This window comes from Penicillium odoratum, assembly GCF_028828045.1.
Source record: "Penicillium odoratum strain IBT 22623 chromosome Unknown utg000005l_segment0_segment0, whole genome shotgun sequence".
NCBI lineage: Eukaryota > Fungi > Ascomycota > Eurotiomycetes > Eurotiales > Aspergillaceae > Penicillium > Penicillium odoratum.
Window position 1 is genome coordinate 4,426,913 of NW_026643147.1, and position 22,647 is coordinate 4,449,559.

Genomic DNA, 22,647 nt, shown 5'->3' on the forward strand with positions numbered 1-22,647 from the left:
TTGCCGGAATAGAAGAAGTTGGTGGAAAGAGAAGGTTGATTCCGGGCCTGAGGTTCTTGGGATTTGGCCAGTCACGTTGCGCGGGTCTCCTCCCCCCCCCCCACGCGACTCCGATTTCTTGTCTCCTTCTCTCTCTCCAACGTTTCTCATTCTCACCCAACGATGACTTAAATCTTCTTTCATTTGTCATTTTATCCCCTAACAAGCTAATGAGCTATGGAGTGGCACCCCAGCCTTTTTTTTTCGTCCTGAGGGCAGTCCGGCACCGTATGCCCTGTTGATCTTGAACCAACCAATCAACGAGAGGGCATATGAGGTATTGAGTGAACATGGTGAGCTTTGAGATAGAGAAGACTTTTATCTCCTAGACCACTTGATGAACAAAGTTCCTTATCTTGTTTCATAGCTTGCTACGTTATATGCGCCGATGGTGGTGCCAATCGACTTTATGATTTAACGAAGAATCAAGGGCAAGAGTCAACTGAAGTAAGTTGTCTCTCTTCAACTATTGAGTGTTATTGTAATCTTTCAACTAACATCTCTATAGCTTCCGAATACCATTATTGGTGACTTGGACTCTCTTAATCCAACAGTACGAAAACATTATGAAATGCTTGGGGTAACCATTTTGGAAGATCCAGACCAATATTCCACAGATTTCACCAAATGCTTGAAATATCTCAATACACATGCTTCTGAGATTATCGCATCCCCCCGTCGATCTCAAGACTCTCAGTCAAGTTCAAGTTCTCACTCGGTACTTGAAATTGTCATTCTTGGCGGTCTTGGTGGTCGTGTTGATCAAGCCTTCTCGCAAATCCATCATTTATACATGATGACCAAGACACAACGAGAGATTCGCGAGGCCCACAGGATCAGTGAGACGAATACACATTCTAGTAATTCGGCCATAGGTGGGAGCCTCTATCTCGTCTCCGAGGAAAGCATCACATTTGTCTTGCATCAAGGCCGGAATATCATTCATACACCGGCAACGAGACGCGCTGATACTGACCAAGCTACCTCGGGTATTGGATCGCAGCATGAAACATCTAAAAACACAGAGGAAGCGAAGTACTTCTTTGAAGAAAATGTTGGCATCATTCCTTTATCTGCTCCGGCTTCTATCACCACCCAGGGCTTTGAATGGGATGTGCAAAACTGGCACACTGAGATTGGAGGTCAAATATCTACAAGTAATCATATTCGAGCAGAGAAAGTTGAAGTGGAGACATCAGTTCCAGTGCTGTTTACCGTGGAGTTGGCGCAAAGACTCAAAAGGTGATGAATACTTTCAAAGAGGTTTACTACAGGTATAGAGTCAACAATATAGAAAGAAATACAGTCATTAAAAGGTCCAAAAAAAACCTGAATAACCCAACCCCAGGCGCCATCTCCGGCTGGAGAGAGAACAAGATAAAATCAACCGCATCGCATATCTCAAAACACTGACCGCCGAGTCTGACGAAAAAGCAAAGATCAAAAACCACAGGATATCATCCAAGGGAACACCAAGTCCGGATTATGTACCGGGATCGTATCGTAGGAAGGGAATCAAAGCTAACAGATTCATATTCCCCTACCTGAAGAGCCATACAGTCTGCAATGCCACATACTAGACCACCTGTACAGCCCAAGGTAGTACATGGGTCTACGAGCGCAGAATGGCTTCGTAAAGAGATCCGATAACCCCAATGGCGGTTCCGGTCAGCATACTACTATACTGACCCGGAATAGAGAAATTGACCTTCTGGATAGCATACTTGCTGAAAAGATCGGCATAGTCAAAGTGGTCAACATAGACTTTGTACACCAGCAAAGCCTTGGCAATGTTGAAGGACAGAGGATCAAAACTGGCGAGAGGTGAGGCCGAGCGAGTACGGCGCGCAGGGCCCTGGGAGCCGCCGGTAGCTGCCTGCCAACTCAGGTTGAAGAAGTAAGCAGCGATCAACGGCAAGGCCAGGTTGGTGAGGAACCAGAGAGTGAAGGGTGCCCAGAAAGCACCATTCAGTAAGACAAACAGATCCGGAACCTTGATTGAGAACGAGGGAAGATACGCAGCAGGCACAGCGGGAGTAGTAGTTAGATACCGGACAGGTACAAGCTCATAGAGAACATAAGCAGCCTCCACAAGTACGAAAATGGTCTCAACCGCCTTGAGGCTACTCAAAGATGCGCGCAGAGCATGCAACCGCTCGATCAAACCAGATGCGGTCCAGGCGTGCTCTAAGCCCTCGCGCATCTTCGCGGTCTGCCGGTCAATGACGTCGGTCACTACTGCAGGAGAAGCTGGGAACTGCAAATTTGGCGACTCAAAGGATCGCAAAGATCGCAAAGATCGCGGAGTCGCGCGCGTGGCAGTGGGGGTCTTCTTCGCGACTGGGGTTTTGGTGGCATCGTCCGAGTCACTGTAGCAGTTGATTAGTATTTGAGGTATGTGATAACATAACAGCGATTCGCATGCGATGTCCTGTGGAAGTCTTACACAGATTCCTCCTCCTTTGGCTTGATGGATCGGCGACCAGGAGTCTTCTTCTCAGTCACAGGAGAGACGGCCGTCCGAGGTTCGCGCTTCACAGGTGATCCTCTACGCGTGCCGGACAGGCGCGAGTAGAACTCGGCGAGTTCCTTGTCGCTGGAGAAAATGGAGCGATTTTCGGTGAGATGTTTGTCCAGCGCGGCGACCAGTTCAGATTTGTTGTACTCGTCATAACTTTCCAAATCGTTGTTATTAGTTTTTGGTTTTTCTTGGGGAAGGTGGAATGCGACGCGCGAGAGGATAAACATACTCTTGCAGATCGGTTCTCTCAGCAATCTCAGCCAACTCTGGCTTGCGTAGCTTATTCAGAAAAGGTAGACCGTTTGACATTGTGAAAGTGATATCAGGTAATTTGATATGTGAAGTGGGATCAATCTAACCTTAAGGGTTTAAGAGGGGAAATGCAAGGGAGGGGGAATTGATCGGGAACTGGGGAAAGTTGTTTACACGTCGGGATCGCCAAAACAAATAAGGAAAGAAAAGGGAGTGATTTTAGCAGACCACAGCTCCCTTTCACTAATGTCACTCCTACATCAAAATCTATTTTTTGTTTTATTATATATACTTTTCAACTTAAAGATAGACTTCTATAAGAGCGTTAAAGTTATTTAACAGTTTCCAAGGTACCTATATAGAGTAGACTTGGTAGACTTAGCAGTAGAGGCTCCTAGTCAAATGTAAGGATAGAAGAGTCTAACGTAAGGCCCTAATCAGAAAGAGACTTAGGACTATACCTAGGTAGAGGATACATAACGAGGTCTAAGCTAGTATAATTAGCAAAATATGATTTGGTCTTCCAAGGTTCCCATACGAGTGACATTAGCAGCTCCCTGGTTTACGTTTACCTCCTGTTCCCTGCGTCTACTGGGGGGTTCTTCGTTACAGTATGAAGAAAGGAGAAAGGAGAAAGGAGATATCTATAATACAATTCAACCCTTAGGTCAAGTCTATGTAAAGCTCTATCGGGAAGATTTAAGTACAAAAGGTTATACACTCCAGGCCCCCAAAAATAAAACGCCAAGCCAAATGAAGAGATGCAGGTTAAAATCAAAGACATCACAAAGATGAGCCCTCAAGACCCTGATAAGCCTCGATTTGTTTAAGTAAATATTGGTACATAACCAACATTGTTCCAGATTGAATGCTGGTCCACACACCGCGGGGGCCCACGCCTCGGAACCACCCCGCAAGTCCCTCGGTACGGTAGATCATCTTCAACCCCGTAAATACGGACGATGTATCCAACCGTGGCGCACCGGGGGGTGCAACTGATGTAGAGGGTGAGGATGTAGAGATCGGTCGCGAGTGTGTTTTTGAGGAGGAATGAGATGATCCAGGGGCATGTGGTCGAGGGCTTTCTTTGGGCGCATGATCAGCACTGTGCTTGGCTCCAGACGATCCGGTGTTCTGTGGAGGGTTTTGTTGGGTTTGGATACGCGTCTTAACCACATCCAACGGACAAGTGATCACACCGGCCATACCACCAGCCGTGGCGGCAGTGAGGATTTCTAATCCCAATCCAATCTCCCGCTGACCAACAAATTCTTTGGCGAGGTTTTGTAATTGCTCGTAGAAGGCAAATTGTAGAGCGGAGAATGGCAAGTCCCGGAAGATTGTAGCCTTGTAGCCGTGAAACAGGGCCGACACACCTTCCTGGCGGACGATCGTTCGAAATGCGTCCGTGGTGCTGCGATAATTATATCCGGATTTGAAGTACGGGTTGTTGTATCGGCCCTGCAACTGCAGTCGGGTTTTCAGCACCTCCGACGGCACATAAACAACCGATGCCGCCAAGTCGGCAAAGAAACCGCCCGAGAGATAGGCGATGTTGGGATTGATTCCTGCATCCAGCATCGCGCGTTTGGTCAACTCGTACACGCCGAAGAAGGTGACCGTTCCTGGGAAAGAGCCCCAGAAAGCTGGTATCACACCACCATATAGCCCTCGTAATATTCCTTCCTGGCGATAGATAGTTGCATATGACGAGGTCATGGATGTGTATTTCGGTGGGAAGTGCGGGTCGGCTTGTTGTCGGGTCTTGACGGTATCCAACGAATGCATCAACATATCACCACATGTTCCTCCAATTCCACCGGCTAACATTGCCTGTTGATGGTATTAGTATCTGAGTTGCCACTATACTGGGATGTTGTAAGGTCTCACATGTAGGTATGGCGGACGGGGCTCCTCCTCCTCCAGCACATTTCTATCCCGCGCATGCCGGATGGCATCGATGCCTATTTCATGTGCGGATATTTGTGTAGGAGGGAGAGAAGTAGGGAAACCACTGGTCCCAGCGTCCGAAGTCGCAGTTGTCGAAAACAGACCGAACACTCGCGAGGTCAAGCTCATGGCAATGTGCGCCTAGAGTCTCTGGCCCCAGGATGAACGGAACCGGGGGGTGATTTGGGGGGAGATTGGCGAGAGAAAGTAATATCACCCCCGGTAAGGAACAGGTATAAAGAGTGGCAAGGGCGTTGAGTTACAGGGGAGAATTGTCCGGGGGCCCGGGGCCGAGATCAAAAATCTGGTCGGCGATGTTCTTTCTCCGCCCCGTGGATGCCTCTGTAATCAGGCATGAAGCATCTACGTCATAACTACATAGTTACGAGAATGCCAATCAGTTGTGGTTCACTTGTTAGTTATACTGCAGTACTTAAGACTGAATCAAATGACAATTGACATATCCAAAATTAGCTTGTACATGTACAGTATCATTGATCAGTAGCACAATTTCCCATGATCGATGAACATATACAACAGTATACTTGCTATATGAATATCTGACAGGAAACCGGAAGATGCAGTCAATATAAAATGGACTTCATAAACATGGCTATCAGGAAACCCAAAGAAGACAATAGACACAGAGACATTGCACCTAGAGAATGAAAGAAAATGATAAAGAAAAGACATGACATTGCGTTGCGTATAGCATCATCAGGGCGGAAATCCTCCACGTCCGCCTCTTTTCTACAAAAGGGCCTTTATTGGCCCATGCACATGCACCGATCTCCCTTCAATCTGAGATGGCCCAAATCGAAGTATAGAGAAAGCGTATCCCCTTGTTCCTTTAGTTGCTGAAATAGTCCACCGACACTAGCGATCCGAAGATCTCGGTCTTCTAGCAAACCAAACTTCAAGAAGCTTTCATGCCGGTAGACTCGCACAATACGCGGTTCAACACTTGCTTACTGCGGCTTCTTGTTGGCGGCAGCAGGGCCGGAGACATAGCGACCGATATCGGTAGCCTCGTAGACCTGACGAACAACGCCCTTGAATGCCTCCCAGCCTTGGCGGACCTGCGGGGGAGTGCTCTGGTGAGAGATGGAGGCGTCGGCACGGGCGGTGAGCTGACGAACAGCTTGCTGAACGAAGGAGCTCTGGGCATAGCGAGCACGGAAGAAAGACAGGTAAACTAGCAGTAGGACCCAGCTACCCTTGGAGAAGGCGATCGCAGAAAGAACAAGACGGAAGAGAAGCAGAATCTCAAGCGCGGCAACAACGCCCATACTAGCGTCATAATACTGCTTGATGAAACGGCCAATGGTCTCGGCGAGAGCGTTTTGCTTGGCTGCAGGCTTGGAGCTGGGAGAGCTCGGCGAGTTTGCACCAGCAGCACCCTGGGCCGGGGGCTGCAGGGTGGGGATCAGATACATGCGACTGTAGGTCGCAACATGGAAGACAGAGTACACGCTGAATGGCAGAAGGGCCAGAATAAGCTGGCGTGAGTACAACCAGACAAGAGCCATTCCTACCACACATTAGCATCCCATCACATGCTGAATGTTATCGACGAGCACCCACCCAAGTACTGCACATTCTCGTCGGAAATGAGCTTCGTCACGATTGTAGGCACATTCCCCTGGACGCCCCGGGCGAAGTGGCCTTTATACACGACGATTCCATAGGTCACAGCCGCCGAGATGAACGTTAGGCGATAAGCGATCTGAGCAGCGGAAGAATAGTAGTTGAAAAAGATGAAGGACAGAGAGTAGCGGACGACAGATAGCAAAAGTGTTAGATGGCTGGATGTGGTTAGCAATCGCTGCTCAAAAGAGCGTTATGGATGATTTCCCGAGGTACGACATACCCGACGAACCAAGCAAACCTGCAGTGAGAATTCAGATTAGTATTGATCACCTATCATTGAAGCTCCGTGTAGCTGCATAAAGCACTTACTGAAGGGTTTGGGCTAAAGCCTTCAATCGTTCGGCCAGAGGCAGGGTTGCGGGTGGAGGGGGGGCCATGGAGGTTGGTGGAACTCTAAGCCGAGCACAGGATGCGGTTTGGGAGAAATTGGGAAAGTTGAGAAAAAAGTGTAATTTTTGTTTCGATTCTTGCAGCAAGCGAAGGGGAAAGGGGAGGGGAGAAGCTTAAAAAAAGAAGAAAAAGAAAGAGGCTGTGGAGGGAGGCTGGGGAGGAGGAGCGGGGAGATAGATGCAGTTGTGTGTTTGCCTATGATGCGTAGGTTATTGGGGCCATCGGCAGCTGGTAAACCAGTTTTGGTTCACCGCTTCAGTCACCGCTTTTTGAGCTAATTCATCGCTTCTACTAATGAAAATGTTGGAAACAAAAATGTCGATAATTGTATCAGTCCTTCCTATTTTTCAGAAAAGCTTCAATGTATAAAGATATTTTTTAGAAAATTGCCAGCATGAATTCAACAAGTTTTGTTCATGATCTCTCCAGTCCTTGACACATGGCGGCCAATGCCGAATTGGTGAGATAAAGAGCACCGGTATAGCAGATTGAGATTGAAACATCGGACGGGTGTGCCGGACTAGGCCATGAGCCTGGACAACGATCTAGATCATAATTCCCTGTATGGCAATTGAGATAAATGACCTGGATCATCAACTTAGTAGACAGGACTATCCATCATTGGGATCAGACCAAGTACTGGTGTTACCAAATTATTCATCTTTGACAGAGACTTAGACCCTTGGTTTCTTGGTTCAGTCTGTAAAGACGGGATCCCAAAAATTTGTCGGAAGTGACAGATCCAGGAATTCCCCAAACAGCATATCGATGTCGGCATACCCATGCATAGAAGTATCAATATCACTCATGGATGGCAGAGGGCTTCCCATGGGCATTTCAGGAGCATGGTCCACTACTGACCTCCCGGAGCTAATTCCAGGCTCATTATTATTGGAAAGATCAACGGGCCCTGGGCGGGCAAGATGTCCTTGAGAAGACTGTGACACCAGATTAGGCTTCGACTGAGCGTATTGTGGATGCTCTTGGTCAATATGTTGTAACGCTTTCCGGCCGAGACGCGCCATTGCTTCGGCAGAAGACCAGCGAGGGCTAAGTTCTTCAAGCAAGTGGCAACATGCCTCCAAGCTGGCCTTGGCTCGATTGAAATGGGTAATCAGCTTGCTAGATCGGAGCTGCCGGTAGGAGACGCCCATAGACAATGCTATTGAGTAGGGAACAATTGGAAGAGGTGGTAGCCCAGCCGCGAATTCCGAAGCAACAATGGAGTGAATCCGGACTGCTGCGAGACCTTGTCGAATTGAGGACACTTTGGTACCGTCGAAGCCATCCGTCAGCTTGTACCGACAGGACAATATAGCAACACAATGGTAATATAACTCCAAAATCCCTGTTGATAAGTTAGCTCCTGATGGCTTCAGTCAAGACCTGGCAGGTCGCCCAACGCACCGAGAGTTGAAAAGTCCAAATCACCGTGGGTATCATCTCCTACAATGTCTTCAAATGCCGGGAATCCTTCCTCCCATCCGCTAGTAGTTACAGCAGAAGGTCGATAATACGATATGACGGTTGCAAGAAGGTCTGATATGGCAAGCCACACGCCAAATGCCCCCTGGGTGTGGGTTTCTGGTCTTGGGATTCCAATGTCGCGGTCAGCCAAAATAACCGGGCGACCGCCGATGCTTGCGTGCATTTTGTCCAGGGTCCAGAGACTCCAGAATAATTTTACCAGAGGGTCTCCAGATGTCCGGTCTGGTCGGTCAAGGTGCAGACCTATAGTTTGGGCTTGGTGAATGGCTTGACAAAGACGCAAGGAAGCGGCCTCCGTCCCCTCATTTCCTTCAAAATGCAAAGACATTAGTGCATAAACACGGATACAGGTCAGGCGGTCAGACTCCAGGCCCATATCCATGGCAACTGTGAGTCCATTATAGATGTTAGAGCAGAATTGACGCGTTGATATAACCGGTCCTCCATCAACTAAGCAGAGATATGATATTGCTTCGGGGTCTTTTGCTGCGACCAGGCAAATAGCCCGTTCAAGAAAAACAGACATGGTGCCTTGAGCTTGATCCTTGATAAATGAGTCCTTCTCTATTAGGGGTATTGTGTGGTTGATCTTGGAAAAGTAAATAGCCGTGAGAACTGCCCGAGTCGTTTGGGGAAGCTGGCCACATGCTTGGATTGCAGAGGAACATCGCTGGTTTAGAGATATTTCAATTGCCTTTTGGTCCAGGGTTGATTGTGGTGGCAATGCAAAAGAATCAATATTGCCAGCAATGTGTCGCGGATCTTGTACATTATGATCAGGATCCCGTATGGATGGGGCAATCCAAAGCCCAACCCGATCGCGGAGACGACTACCGGTTGGTTCATCCAACTTCTCTCGAATGAATGCTTCTGGATTCAGGTCTCCTACGAATCGCTCCGTACTTGGAGTTGATTGCAAAGCTGGATATGCTGGCGAGGTTCGCTCCCAGGCTGCAAGACGAGGGGCAGCAGGACGAGGGGCATGCGGATCCAGATGATCTAAATGAATGGCAATATTGCGAGCCGTGTCAAGTTTATCGGCACTGGATGTCGGATGGCGTTGGCTTTCCACTGAACTAGGAGCCAGGTGCCGGCATCGCTTCTATGGGAGGGTTTGAGTGCTCAGTCTTTACTTTCGAATCACACATACACGCACCTTCCGTCGCTGACAGGTCGGGCAGGCTCGTGCTGCCCGAGTTCTACTCCGCCATTGGGGAATATTGGCCTGCCATTTAAATTCCATCGAAAGGATATCAGGATATCAAGGGAGAGTTCAGCATATCGTGCGGGGAGAAAAGAAGAAACTGGGAATGCTTATCGATAAGAACCTGCACCAATGGTATACATAGGATGAACTCGAAAATTATCATCTATCACATATGAATGATCCAGGCTAATTTGATCTTCATTAGAGTTATTTGAAAATTACACAATACCTGCAAAAGGCATATTTGGTGGTTTTGTTTCCGATTCCCGATCTCCATGCTAGTACATGTTCTTCAAACTGGAGGCCAGCACATGTATTTTCTTTCTCAAACCTTTCTCAAACTCAGACTGGTTTAGCGAATTCTTCCTCCTCCATTGCTGCTAAGGCTTCAAGGGCATCCGCATCGTCGAATTCATCAGCAGAACCAGTGGGAGCCTTTAGACTCTCATCAGGACGTGAAGGGGTCGATACCTTGTTTGTCACTGATACAGCATTGGCCAAAATTGATGAATTCTCTTTATCAGAAGGAATAGCTGATTTGGCCTTTGTTGGCACAAGGTTCCAATCAATTACCTGATCATCGCCATACCGTGAAGCAAGCCAGTCGTTACATTTCTTGAAATGGCCATTGTCAAACTGTTTACGTTGAAGTCAGTTTCCAGGACCATAAGGGTAGAAATAAAACTTACAAATCCTCCATGCGCACTTAGTGGACTCGGGTGTACTGATTGGAGCACATGATGCTTTTGGCGGTCGACCTTAGCCACCCGCAGCGCGGCGGGCTTTCCCCAGGCAAGAAATACAACCCCATGAGTTCGAACTCGAGCAACCAAATCAATAACCTTTTGTGTAAATGTCTCCCACCCCTTCCTGGCGTGGCTATGGGCCTGGTGGGCACGCACTGTGAGACAGGTGTTGAGCATCAGTACACCCCGTTCGGCCCAAGGTGTAAGCAGGCCACCATTATTTGGCGGTGGAGCAAAGTCTGGGTAATTCTTCTTGAGCCCTTTGTAAATGTTGACCAATGACGGCGGAGCTCTGGTCGGAGGTCGCACAGAGAATGCCAGCCCATGGGCTTGGTTATCATTATGATAGGGATCCTGGCCCACAATCACTACCTTAACCGTGTGCAATGGGGTAAGTCGGGACCTAGTCGGTTGTTCAGCATATTTCTGCCAATATGGCTTTTGATTTGCCCTTACCAAGAATAGACATCTTCATCCGGAGGGAAGACTTTCGTTTTAGAGTCCTTCTCCTTCTTCAAGAATCGCTTCAGGTTCAAGAACTCGACTGTGGTGATTTCTTCCTTAAGGTGGGCAAGCCAACTTTCATCCAATGTATCAATCTCCAATTGCAGTAAGTCTTTCTGCTCTGGGGTGAGGGATGCCACCCATTTGTCTTTATTGAAAGAGCTCGACCGGGGAGCTGGCGCGACGCCGGTGGCTTGTGTGTCGACTGGCTTGGGCTTGGGGATACCGAAGAAAGAAGTAATGCTCCTTCCTTTTGGCTTCTTGGTGTCTGAAGCTGGGCTGGAAAGATGATCCGCGTTACGTTTGAAGGCTGGGCTAGCCATTTTGGGACAGGAGGATGCGAGAAAAACGGACAAATGAACACAGGGAAAGTATTTAGCAGGAATTCCCTGTAGGATGAGGGTAGAAAGACTTCACACGGTCTCTTGAGAATGGGTTCTTCTCAAGCTATGGTGATCGACGCGTTGCGAGTGAGACGCGTCGGTCAGAGAAAGCTGACTAAACTAGAACCTCGGGAAATGGAAATCTAACCGCCGTATAAATGGCTATACCCCGTATGCATTACGTTACTTAGTTCCGATTTCCTTTGATTTTCAAAGTGATTTGGATATTACGGTGTATTACATGAAGAAATAATACAGGTGTTGGATTCGTGTTCATCTGAATTGTCATGTCAAATTTGATAATACAAGACACTGAGTTGCAAGAAGGGAGGAAAATAGCCAATCACAGGGAAAGATGGCGGGTTTACAACTCATCATGGACATCCTCGGACGGAGCAGCGGTCTCAGCGGCCTTGTCAGAGACAGAGGCAGACGCAGTCACGTCACCACCATCCTCGGACTTGGCACCCTCGGCCAGGGCATCAACCTGGTACTTGCCATTCTCCTTGATGAAGGAGATCAGGTCCTCGACAGTGCGAGATCCCTCATACTCAACTGGCTCATCCTTCTTGCCGGCCCGGTACAACTTGATGGTCGGGAAGCCAGTAATGGAGTCAGGGACGTCATTGGCAGTGGCATCGATTTTGGCGATAACAACCTTCTCCTTGAACTCGGGAACATCGGCATACAGAGCAGCGAGTTCATCATACTTAGGGGCAAGACTAGGCTAGCGTTAGGGCTTGTTGGGAAAAAAGATGGGATAAGAGGGGAACCTACGACTTGCAGTGACCGCACCATGGGGCGTAGAACTCAAGCAAGACATCCTTGTCGTTGTCAATGACAAGATCCTGGTAGCTACGGCCAACGACCACAGTGACTGGACCCTCTTGGGTTTCGGGAATAGGCTCAGATTTGATACTGGGCTCAACCTTGCCATCAATGACGTCCTTGATGAATTTGCCAACTTCCTTGGCGTCGATCTTCTTGGACTGGTCGTAGGGGTACTTGGCGTTCTTGGTTGTGTCCTGGATAGCGAAAGCGGGGAACGTCTCAGGCTCTAGGTTGAGGTTGCTAGCGTGGGCACCAAAGAGCTTGGCGTCGAGAGTAACAATGTTGATCTCGCCGCGGTGCTTGGCAGCGATCGGGCGGAAGTCCTCGGTGAACTTCTCGCGCTCCTCAGCGGTCTCTGCGAAGATATAGGCCAAGGGGATACCAGCCTGGGAGCAGAAAGGCAAGTCAATTATATAGTAATGGTAAGGAGAATATCCTAGTTTTCACATACCGACATATACTTGGAGTAAGTCTCGGGGCCAAGCTCACCAACAAGAGGAGTGCTAGCGGTCTTCACCCACTGAATAATGGACTCCTCGTCGAGCTTGCCATCGTAAACATCCTTCTTCTCGTCGAAATCCTTGTAGAGCACAATGGAGGGTTGCTTGGCACCCTCAGCTTTGGCGAGGGTGGCATCGTTGGAGGCGGCAAACAGATAGTCATCGCGGTGGGCCTCGGCAAAAGAAGTGAAGCTCTTGTTCGAGTTCATGTCATCAGAGCCGATGTAACCGACAATGACAATCTTATCCAGGGTCTTGAACTCCTCCAGGGTCTCCTCAGTAACAATCGAAATGGCGGGCATTGACTGTTTGGTCATGTACGAGACGATACTTTAGACGCAGAGTGTGAGCAGGTGCGCAACAAATGAGCTTTGATTGGCTTCAGAAAAAAAAAAAACTTACGAGTCTGTTTGACGAGCACCACCGTACGGCTTGTGTGAGTCAGGGCCCCGGAAGACCTTCAGAGTAGGATACCCATCAACCTCGTAGGTACGGCACAGATCCTCCTCCACGGTGCAATCCACTTTGACCAGAGGGATATCCTTGGCCTTGAGCTCTGTGGCAGCCTCTTCATACTTGGGGCCCAGTGCTTTGCAGTGGCCACACCACGGAGCAAAGAACTCTGCCAGGACCAAGTCGTGCTCCTTGACGAAGTCATTAAATGTATCTGTCGTCAAGGAAATCACGTTGGAGGTCGCCGGGTCGGCATCAGCTGCAGAGGCCGCGGCAGTGGCACCCAGTAGGCCCAGGACCAAAGGAGTAAACGACCGCATGATGAATCAATAAAGGATCTTGCGCAACACAATCTAGAGTTGACAGGTATTTTTAGCTTTGTGGCAGGGAAAAACAAAGAGCGACAGAAGAGGGGGGGTAGAAGGGGGATTAATTTCAAGACTTACCAACCTCTTGGGGTATGAAGAGATTAGGAGAGACCCCAAGGTTCGGGTATGATATTTAAGAAAACAATGATTGGGGGCAAAGTTGAGGACAGTTTGTTCTCTTTGGCCGGGGAGTGGAGATTGGAGCTTCTGAGTAAGTACAGTATGCAGGGCGGGTCCACACGCAAGGGGAACGCACCCGCCCTTAAAGTATTGTTTTGGTACGGAGTACCCAGGCGCCTGTTGTACACTTTGACCCCTGTTATATACAGAGTAAATGACCTACATAAATATATTTGCTTTCTACATATGGCACCCTTTGACATATGTACTTTCAAAAGGCCACACTATCTGAACTTCCGTGATATTCTACCGTAAGTTACACTATCCAGTAGAAATCTTCATTCTAGTCGCTTGGCAGAATGCCGTACCACAGATTGGAATTGTGGGGAGAGGGGGGGCGAAGATAAATACTGTAATATTAACTGAAGTTCCGAAAATATGTCTCCTGAACTCTGTAGATACATTAAGATTGGATACATGTGTACGTGGCATGGAGGACGTGAATAAGGTGGGGGGGGAAAGAATTTGAAGGAAAAGTAAACCGAAACCCCCCTTCATGACGATGAAGGAAATGATAATAAAAAGCATTTCAAAGATTACAGTACTTGCTCTACATTACTTCCTCAGTTGGTTTCTATATATAATCATTCTTCTCGAGCTATTGTGGGTATAGTGCCATATCCCGGAGCTGCTGACAAACCATCAAGGTCAGCACCGAGTTCAAGTGCATCTCGTTTTCCCCGTTCAACATCCACTAGTAGCATGAGCGGCAAAGGGAGAAATATCAGAATGGCTAGAAAGACAAAAGCGGGTCGAATCCCACCATATCGATCAGTGATAGCACCGACGATCGCGGGGCCGAAAACACTGGATCCCTTGTCCGTGATGGCATAGAGAGCATAAAAAGCCGCTTCATGCCCAGGTGGGATTAGTTCGGCGAAAAAGCTTCGGCAATAGGATGAGAGCCCACCCATAACGAGCCCGTAAATGGCTCCTAGGGGATACATTTCCCACGGGTGTTGGAGGCCGATACCTAAGCGCTGAACTGTCGGGAAGAACCCAATAATTCCGTACAGGGGGATCAGTTCGAACAGAATAATACAGGCGATAATGGTATGCGATGCACGAAGACGCAGTAAGCTCGACACATAGCTCCAAGAGAATGCGCCAAATATGCCGGCAAGCATGACGATCACGTTAATGAGCCCCAAGGCCGCGGGTTTCATATCAAGTTCGGTTTTCGCAAACAGTACAGCTGTTCCACTGACAGTAGCGATGCCGTCGCTAAGTAGGAACCAGGCAGCAAGGAAGAGAAGAAGATCCTTTAGCCGTCTGGCACGCATGGCCGTCTTCCCAAGAGACATCCAGGCGTAATGTATGTAAGCCGTCCATGAGTGAAGAGGTTTCCCATGGCTTAACAAGGGGGGACCAGGCCGAGTGCGCAGCCACATGGTTGCTGGAACAGTGAATATAAACCACCACAGCCCAATACAGAACAAGACCAGGCGAAGTGAAAAGGTCGTCTGCTGAGTCACCACCACGATAGCAATGGATATGATCTGCAAAGTTACAGCACCAATATAACCAATTCCAATTCCAAAGGACGATATTTTGGTAGAGAGCCCAAGTTGTAGGGATGTCACCCCAGTAGCGCCAGCCCCATCATTCTCAACAGATTGAAGTAGTGGAGTAGATGCATCGAGTCCTCGTTGGGCATCCTCTCCAGGACGTGCCCGCTGGCTCTTCTCAATGATCAAAGGATGATGGCGGACCAGGACCGGTAAGAAAGAATTTAGTAGAACAAAAGACGCACCGAAGCAAGTATTGGCCACAATCGCGAGTAACCCCCCTAGGAGATATAATCGAGGAGCAACAGCGAGGAACAACATGGTCGCGATAGCTCCCGTGAAAGCAAACATCACCAGAAGTTTCTTGCGATAGCTTCCATGATCTGCGGCGCCCGACATGGAGATGATGAGGATCGCCTGTACTAAAACACTCAGGGAGAAAGTATATAGTGCAAAGCTGGCTGTATTGACCTCTGCGCCCAAGAGGAAAACGATGCATTGACTCGTATTTGATTTTTGAACTTCAAAGCCGGATCGATGGCTGACCTGATGAGAAGGCTTCCACGTTGGGCTACATGGGGTTGTCTTATCGGATAGAAGAAAGCCACGATCCCGGGCCATCTGTTCCAGAGTAATAGGTAGAAAGGAACCTATAATGTCAATGTTCGAAGGGCGTCACCAACAGAGAGACCGAAAAAGGGGGTCGACTACATACCCATGGCACATACGGTGAACACCTCTGCAGCCCAGCCATAACAATACCAGCCAGCCAGCTCCTTGTTGCTGGTCGGTCGAGGATCATCACCAGGGTAAAGAGGAATCCGATCGTTGGCTTCCTCTGCCTCCACCTCTGCTTCATAGCGGCTCATTGTTGTGGGAGGTTCATATATCATAACCAAGATCACGTTAAGATGGTGAGGTCATGCTTCTTAAGATGGGGCAGATAGGCCCTTGGGAGCTAAATTTGTATAATACCGGTAATTATACATATCACTCACCAGACAATGTAGGCCGGCTCGGTCAATACCTGAAAAACTTACTTACACAGACATCAAGGCAACAAGGCATCAACAGGCATACCAAAGGCGGTGAATGCGCATTGCGCGCTTTCCCTTCTCTGCCCTTTATCCTTTCGGCATCAGATCCTCTTTCTCCCTTCCACCGTTACTACATCTCAGGATCTTCATTTTTTCACTGAGTTCTATATCCTTGCGCTCAAAGCTGCTATACCCTTGCCATACCCTTTCATCTGTTGAATCGCCCTCGCGCTCCGAATTTCCCCCCAAGACGGGCCCCCCCATCGTCCTCGATCATATCGTGCAGGAACTCGGCGCAATTGAAGCAACAAACAATCTAGCATTTTTTTGGGCCCATTTATCCTCTTTGATATTCGACGAGCCTCTGGACTGCTTATCCTAGGACCAAATTTAGAGCGTCGGTCGTGTACCCAGCTCCCTTGATTATGATCGAGGTCACTGTTTTGCACGGCCAATGATACGCATGGCACTAGGTTGAGAATTTTTCTCTCACCTGATCCCCATTTTCAGCTTCCCTTCCTACTTCGGCTTCCGCTGATTTGCGCCCAGAGCAGCAGCTAGACTAGCTAGCTTGTTCGGTATCGTGCAGAGAGTCCAGGAGGGGAAGGCATCATCGTGGAATAATACCACCCTGGCAGCTCGATTTATTCAGACATGCCCGGCGTCATCATGGATTTTCCCGGTGTTGATGGATCTTTACGACAGTCCGGCCTTAATGAGGCGACGAATGGCGCGGCGAGCCACGACAACAAATCCTACCAGCTCCCTGCTTCTACCAATGGACCGGTCCATATGAATGGCATGGGGAGAGATGTCGCCGCATCGAGCCAAACTTCAAAAATATCAGCAGAAAGCTTCGTGACTACACCGTTTGAGCTAACTCATATCACACAAGGGTTTTTCCCGTTCGGTACACTTGTGAATCGAGCAGCGCAACAATGTTGGATTGATCTCTCTGAGTTAGTGACAGAATTGGCTACAGTCTCAGTTTCCTCCGAAACATCAGCTCTTCCAGCTGCGAATGGAAAATCTCTGGGGACCCAGTCCGTGGAAAATGTCAACAAGAAAGTGCGGATCTTAGATTTTGCACACGCCAAAAGGGCCGAATTTATCAAGCTCCTGGTTCTCTCTCAGTGGAGTCGCCAGGCTGCAGATGTTAGCCGGCTTATTGACATCCAGGGATTCATTCGCACGCGACATCAAGCATATACCTCCGCGGTCCAATATGTGGGTGAGATGAAACGGGATCTCGTTCGAGCGCAGGTAGCCAATCCAGATCTTAAGACTGCTTTAGAGGTCCTCTCCAAGGGCCGGGTAATAGCTCTTCCAGATGTGAGTTCGGGTGTCTTGTTCAAGTCGATGGCGTGTTTCTAATTTTGTTATCTCTAGCTTGGCTACAAACCCCCCAAGCCCTTGAACGCAAGAACAACACTGAAAAAATTACACAAAATCAATCGCATCATCAGCGTGCGGCTGGCGTTACACGATCAAGTGCCGCCTCCATTGCGAAATTATCGTGTCCATGACGGTCGCGCTACATTCACCGTAACTGGGGAGTTTGAACTTGATCTTTCAGTTGCGGAAGAGACGAACACTTCCCAATTCTTCTTCGTTGACATCCGTTTCCTCTTCTTACCATCATCCCCTATTCCAAAAGGGAGAATTTTCGACCAGCTCGATGCTAAGGTCAACGAAATACTGCATACTGATGGACTAATGGGATGTTTTGATTTTCTTCATGGTTTGGTCTTGACCAACAAAATCAACACACTCTTTAAACAGGCTGCAGACCTTACCCGGGGTCTATGGTCAGATGCATTGCGCATTGAACTCCTTCATCGGACACTGGTTGTCCAGTATTGGCCAGCAAGGGCAGGGCCGAAGAGCTGGCTAGAGATTGGCGTCCAAAGAGGCCTGCAGAACAATGGCGTGAATGATACTAGCAACAAAGTCCCTCGAATCGGTCTTCGCTGGATGCGGGACGGTCAGCAAGCAAACAGTGATGCCGTGCAATTTGATTCCAACGACCTTTCCATGGAGCGCCTTTTGCGAAGCGTTATCGCTTTGCACACATCCCATATACTTTCCACCGCTTACGCAACTCTCAACAAAAGCCTTCTTTTCTCTAATCATGTGCTTTCACTACGTGCCCAGTTATCTTCTACAGAACCGGGTGACTGCTTCCTTATCGCACAACTAACATCATCTCGTTCTCTTCGAGTTTCAGTTGAACCCCTATCGGGGGCGATCACTCTGTCGGGTGCACCAATGACATCAGAACGCTCTGAACCGGAGCGAATCTCAAATAAACCGGCAATTGAAGAGCTTCTGTCTCGCGTTGCACGTTTGCGATGTGCTACTGCGATCGAGGAAATTGAACTGGGAACCAAAGCCCTCGGTTTAGAGAGTGTTGGCCAAAGAAGCCTGGGGCTTGATATCCGTCGCCTGTTTCCTTCCAACACCATGCGCTCGGTCTTTTTCACTCATCCCTTTTGGGATCGTCGTTGGGTTGTTGCTGCCACGAGTAGTATGGATGGCGATAGCTGGTGGTTGGTTCAACTTCCGTCTGCTGAGTCTAACAACACCTCGCCCGCCCATCTTATCAGCACTTTTCTGTTGTGCAAACGGCGACGATTTGACCATCTCGCCTGTGCAGAACTACTGCATGCACTGACAGGCATGTTGGCAATCTACTCTAACGCCCGATTTTTGGCAGAAATGCCCGAACCTCATCTGTATCCTTCACTGGCGGAGTTACAGTTAGATGCAGATCTCCATGTACCGGACATAATATTTCGCTACAAGCCAGGCACACTTCATACCGCTCTTCGAATAGCATTGCCTGCCTGGATAGATCATGGTTCCTACTTGCAGGATACAGTTCGTCTATCCTTCCACGGAGTTGACCGTCAAAATCAGTCGGCTGTTCTTGTGGCCTATGGTAGTCTCCGATACCGTGTCAAGTCTCTTCTATCATTGATATCCAAGGCGGATCCCTCGCTTATCATTCAAGACAAAGGTTGTGGATTCGCACTCCGATTACTTGTCCCAGCTGGAACTTCTATCATGATTAGCCTCTTCGAACGCTTGCAACGGCTTGACTGCGTTCTCTCAATCATCCAATCTTTGCTACAACGGGGAATGGAGCCCCGGTCATTATCTCTTTCTCAAGTTACATTTTTGTATGGACCCAGCCAGAAGTTTGCCGCTCGGTTCGACATAGATGTTTCGGGTCACTCTCTTTCCGATTACATTGGCGGTCACCATGGTCTGTCTAATGCCGATCCTTTATTCCGACTGCATCTGAAGGTTGGCTTTGACAGCCCCAGCCCTCATCGTCGTATCCAGGAACCACTTACCGTGGCCTTAAATCATCGTTTCTCGGAGACAGGCGTGGACTCCATCCTTGGGTACATGTCCGATACTCTCCCACTCTTGCAGTGTTTGGATCAAATCACTAAGACAGCACCAACTGAATCTTCAGTCGTACATGTTACCGCACGCAGTCCGATGGTCTTCCAATTCCATTACCCTCGGTTAAACTATCGATTCCGCTTATCTGCACGCCCCCGGCAGGGTCGTATGGTCTGGTTAATTGAAGACTTTAATCGATCAAACCAAAGCAGCCATTCTACAGGCACGGTTAAGGACAAAATCTATAACTCAAAAGGCGACGGCTGGCAAGGACTCGGTGATGGTGCTATTTCATCCCTTGAAAAAATTGGCCATCTCCTTTCTGAGCTCCATTCATGCCTTGGCGCGTGTCCTCCTGAGCCCAGTGTTCAAAACACCACAAAGCAAGGCGAACAGCATTCACGAACAGGCTCCATTATTAACGCTGCCAAGCTAGCGAACCCCTCGCCTCAAAAAACGGACATCCTAGGCAACACCGATATCATTACAATTGACTGATCCTGCCTGCGGGGAGACCTCCTTTGGTCTGAACGATGTCTCTATTTTCTTGATCTGCCAAAGAGACACGGCTGTCTCCTGGAATGTATTCCTAGATTTTCAGTGTGAAATGTCTATCTTATGCCCTCAACTTTTTATACATATACCGTCACATATATAGGCCTATTCTCGGTACATTTAAAGCACATATATGTAGTATGCTCTAGAATTGGTTTCTATAGTGTCGGATTCATAGCATTCAGGAGCAACCGGACTCGTAAATACGTAAGGATGTACCCATAATCCCACATCAAATAGCCTTGCTTCCTTCGAGAAGCGGAGAAACGTATATATTACTCAAGATCAATACCGTTCCTCCTTCACCTTTCCGCGGCTTCGTATCACATCATATTCGATCCACCGCACGGTCGGCACAGCTCCATCAGGTAAGAGCCGTCCAGGGTTCATAACATGACATCCTTCGTAGGTCATGCAGAATGGGGCGGCCTCCGAGTCTGCCAGAATGAGGGCAGTGGGTAATGGATATAGCTGCACAGCAGACGCATGGTCCCACAGAACGGGCCGAATGGGCAGTGGGAACGGTGAAATTGTCCCTTGATCTAGAATGGTTTTCACAAGCTTACGAGCTGCCGATGCGGCGGTTGCTACAGTGTCAGATCTGGCTCCATTGACTTGGTCGGTCGGTTCTGGCGCTAGTGATACCGCGGCATTGGTTGCACTGTCCAGCACCTCGTGCATGGTAGCATCATCTCCGTCATTGCCGGCCGGTACATTGATCGCCGTACGCCTCAATCTACTCGAGATATCATCACGAAAGATAGCAATGTCATGCACAGGCCCAAACCAGGAGAGGCGCGCCGGGTTTGAAGTCCACAACGCCTCGCCCATTGGCTCTAAGGACTGGGAGCGATCAAGTTCTGAATTTGCCGTTGCAAAGGCACGTTTGATCCGAGAAGTAAACAGCTCGGGTATAGGCTGGCGTGGTATGGTTGACGCAGCTCCGGTAGAAAATGCGGATGCCCATGGATCATTGTCACCAGGGACGAAGACAAAGGTGGAATGCTGCAACAATGCAGGAAATTCGGATAAAACGACGGCGAGAGAGTCAAAATGCTCTTTGTATTCGATACTCCCAGCTCGGCCACCTCCGTTGATAATCGCTTTCTGCACAAAATTGCCGATCAAAATAAAAGTCTGGGGACGATCTGCGAGGGCAAGGTCATTGTAGGTGCTGAGAACTTTCCGGAGGGCATCCAGAGCCCTCATATTGTCGAGATTGACCTCGCTCATCACCGCCATTTTGAGCCGAGGCGGTGCCTCCATCGCCTCCGGTTCGCCCCGCAGACATTTCTCTTGGATCCTCCTCATTCGTGCTCCTTGTGCACGTTCACTCCCGATTCCTAGGAAATCGACCCACCCAAATCCACCGCTAGAGCTCAGCTCGCCACTTCCTTGGCGGCTGCTTGTCCCTAGCGAGATATCTCTTCGTTCACAAGGAGGGCCGCAGATGGAAACTCCAACGAAGTGACCTCCAATGGTACCTCCAACGCCAGAATTTCCTCCCAATACAGATCCCTGCACCATTTCTTCTTCTTCGTAGATCCCATCCACAAGCACGATCATGCCCGGGGCAAACCATGCACCATCCTCTGGAATCATGCGTGCATGGCTCAGATCCAAGGCCACACTTCCTGTTAGATCTACCAAAGTCAAATCACCCGTGGGTGAAGTAGATAGAAGGCCTAGCAACAGATGGGAGCTGCCACTTCGGCCTAGGAGGTTCGCAATTGGGGTTAACTTGTACGACTGTTGAGTTGCCAGGTTCGACGATGATCGCTGCAGGGAAGGGACGCCTATAACCCCCAATGAACTTTGGAAGGTCTCATTCCGGAGCAAGCGCTGGTAAACCAAATTGTAGCGATCCCTGAAAAGAGCAGTCTTGTGTGAAGGGGATGGAAAGAGCGTAGCTTTGGACTTGATTGCCTCGAAATATTTCTTGTCGACATTGTATGTCAATCGGGGAAGGTCGAAAGCATCAATGGTCTTGCACCAGTGACGTGGATGTAGTGACAGTTTGGAGTCATCCTCGTCCGGATCGCCTGGTCTGGTTCCTTCGGTGTTGGATTCAGTGCGCCCAGCATCCATGCCACCATTCAATGGCCTTGCAGATCCATCCTGGGGGTTGGCTTTTCCGGTGACAACTCTTCCACCACTCATACTCCCCTCAAGTGTCTGCATGATCGTCTTCAGAGATGCACCTTTACCTTCTTCCATAATTACGCTGCCACCGGCTCTTTTCCAGGATTTAGCGACCTCATCTAGAACCCTCTCTGCGAGTCCTTCCTCTCGCCATCCTGAGCCACAATTCTTCCCTACAAATACAGCTAGAGTTTGCAGGGCCGATGATGAGATAGTTAGGTTGTGCTTGCGAGTAAATGTTCGGAAAGCCACTGGTCGGAGTGTCGAAGGAGGGAGCAGAATAGGTAATATAGACGTCTTGGTTGGTGGAGCATGTGTCTTTTGCATTCGAAATGGTCGTGCTGGGGTCCCGAATGCAGGCGAGGAGGAAGGAATTGGATCGGTCGCTCCCATTTTGAAGCGATCTGAATGTCGCAGAGTAGACGTCGGATCCATGATGAGATTGAATGAGACAGGCACGATCCCAACAAATCTCTTTGAGTTGGGATAAGAAGTATGAAGTATGAAGCTTGGACTCTGGAGTTGATGC

General features: G+C 48.9%; 10 protein-coding genes across 10 annotated transcripts; 2 read left to right on the forward strand and 8 right to left on the reverse strand.

Moving 5' to 3' along the window:
• Window positions 1–209: 209 nt before the first annotated feature.
• Window positions 210–1,285, forward strand: N7520_007203 (thiamine diphosphokinase; the record flags this gene model as incomplete). Its single annotated transcript, XM_057141137.1, has 3 exons — window positions 210–267; window positions 407–486; window positions 548–1,285. 3 exons carry the CDS (start codon window positions 210–212, stop codon window positions 1,283–1,285), a joined length of 876 nt encoding a protein of 291 aa, XP_056995143.1.
• Window positions 1,286–1,651: 366 nt separating this feature from the next.
• N7520_007204 (uncharacterized protein) lies at window positions 1,652–2,869 on the reverse strand (the record flags this gene model as incomplete). Its single annotated transcript, XM_057141138.1, has 3 exons — window positions 1,652–2,408; window positions 2,486–2,713; window positions 2,790–2,869. The coding sequence occupies 3 exons, from the start codon at window positions 2,867–2,869 to the stop codon at window positions 1,652–1,654; spliced, it is 1,065 nt and encodes a 354-aa protein (XP_056995144.1).
• Window positions 2,870–3,595: 726 nt separating this feature from the next.
• N7520_007205 (putative mitochondrial carrier protein) lies at window positions 3,596–4,891 on the reverse strand (the record flags this gene model as incomplete). Its single annotated transcript, XM_057141139.1, has 2 exons — window positions 3,596–4,645; window positions 4,703–4,891. The coding sequence occupies 2 exons, from the start codon at window positions 4,889–4,891 to the stop codon at window positions 3,596–3,598; spliced, it is 1,239 nt and encodes a 412-aa protein (XP_056995145.1).
• An 839-nt stretch (window positions 4,892–5,730) lies between these two features.
• Window positions 5,731–6,789, reverse strand: N7520_007206 (uncharacterized protein; the record flags this gene model as incomplete). Its single annotated transcript, XM_057141140.1, has 4 exons — window positions 5,731–6,293; window positions 6,347–6,567; window positions 6,633–6,650; window positions 6,722–6,789. 4 exons carry the CDS (start codon window positions 6,787–6,789, stop codon window positions 5,731–5,733), a joined length of 870 nt encoding a protein of 289 aa, XP_056995146.1.
• Window positions 6,790–7,497: 708 nt separating this feature from the next.
• N7520_007207 (transcription factor domain-containing protein) lies at window positions 7,498–9,533 on the reverse strand (the record flags this gene model as incomplete). Its single annotated transcript, XM_057141141.1, has 3 exons — window positions 7,498–8,150; window positions 8,210–9,392; window positions 9,447–9,533. 3 exons carry the CDS (start codon window positions 9,531–9,533, stop codon window positions 7,498–7,500), a joined length of 1,923 nt encoding a protein of 640 aa, XP_056995147.1.
• Window positions 9,534–9,839: 306 nt separating this feature from the next.
• Window positions 9,840–11,070, reverse strand: N7520_007208 (uracil-DNA glycosylase; the record flags this gene model as incomplete). The annotated part of the gene is made up of 3 exons (XM_057141142.1): window positions 9,840–10,133; window positions 10,187–10,646; window positions 10,700–11,070. The coding sequence occupies 3 exons, from the start codon at window positions 11,068–11,070 to the stop codon at window positions 9,840–9,842; spliced, it is 1,125 nt and encodes a 374-aa protein (XP_056995148.1).
• Window positions 11,071–11,494: 424 nt separating this feature from the next.
• On the reverse strand, window positions 11,495–13,234 carry pdiA (protein disulfide isomerase PDI1; the record flags this gene model as incomplete). Its single annotated transcript, XM_057141143.1, has 4 exons — window positions 11,495–11,852; window positions 11,908–12,347; window positions 12,413–12,791; window positions 12,864–13,234. 4 exons carry the CDS (start codon window positions 13,232–13,234, stop codon window positions 11,495–11,497), a joined length of 1,548 nt encoding a protein of 515 aa, XP_056995149.1.
• Window positions 13,235–14,046: 812 nt separating this feature from the next.
• Window positions 14,047–15,839, reverse strand: atg22-1 (putative autophagy protein Atg22; the record flags this gene model as incomplete). The annotated part of the gene is made up of 2 exons (XM_057141144.1): window positions 14,047–15,620; window positions 15,686–15,839. The coding sequence occupies 2 exons, from the start codon at window positions 15,837–15,839 to the stop codon at window positions 14,047–14,049; spliced, it is 1,728 nt and encodes a 575-aa protein (XP_056995150.1).
• Window positions 15,840–16,661: 822 nt separating this feature from the next.
• On the forward strand, window positions 16,662–19,919 carry N7520_007211 (mediator of RNA polymerase II transcription subunit 14; the record flags this gene model as incomplete). Its single annotated transcript, XM_057141145.1, has 2 exons — window positions 16,662–17,339; window positions 17,397–19,919. The coding sequence occupies 2 exons, from the start codon at window positions 16,662–16,664 to the stop codon at window positions 19,917–19,919; spliced, it is 3,201 nt and encodes a 1,066-aa protein (XP_056995151.1).
• A 342-nt stretch (window positions 19,920–20,261) lies between these two features.
• On the reverse strand, window positions 20,262–22,553 carry N7520_007212 (DNA polymerase epsilon noncatalytic subunit; the record flags this gene model as incomplete). Its single annotated transcript, XM_057141146.1, has 1 exon — window positions 20,262–22,553. The coding sequence occupies one exon, from the start codon at window positions 22,551–22,553 to the stop codon at window positions 20,262–20,264; it is 2,292 nt and encodes a 763-aa protein (XP_056995152.1).
• Between the last annotated feature and the right edge of the window lie 94 nt (window positions 22,554–22,647).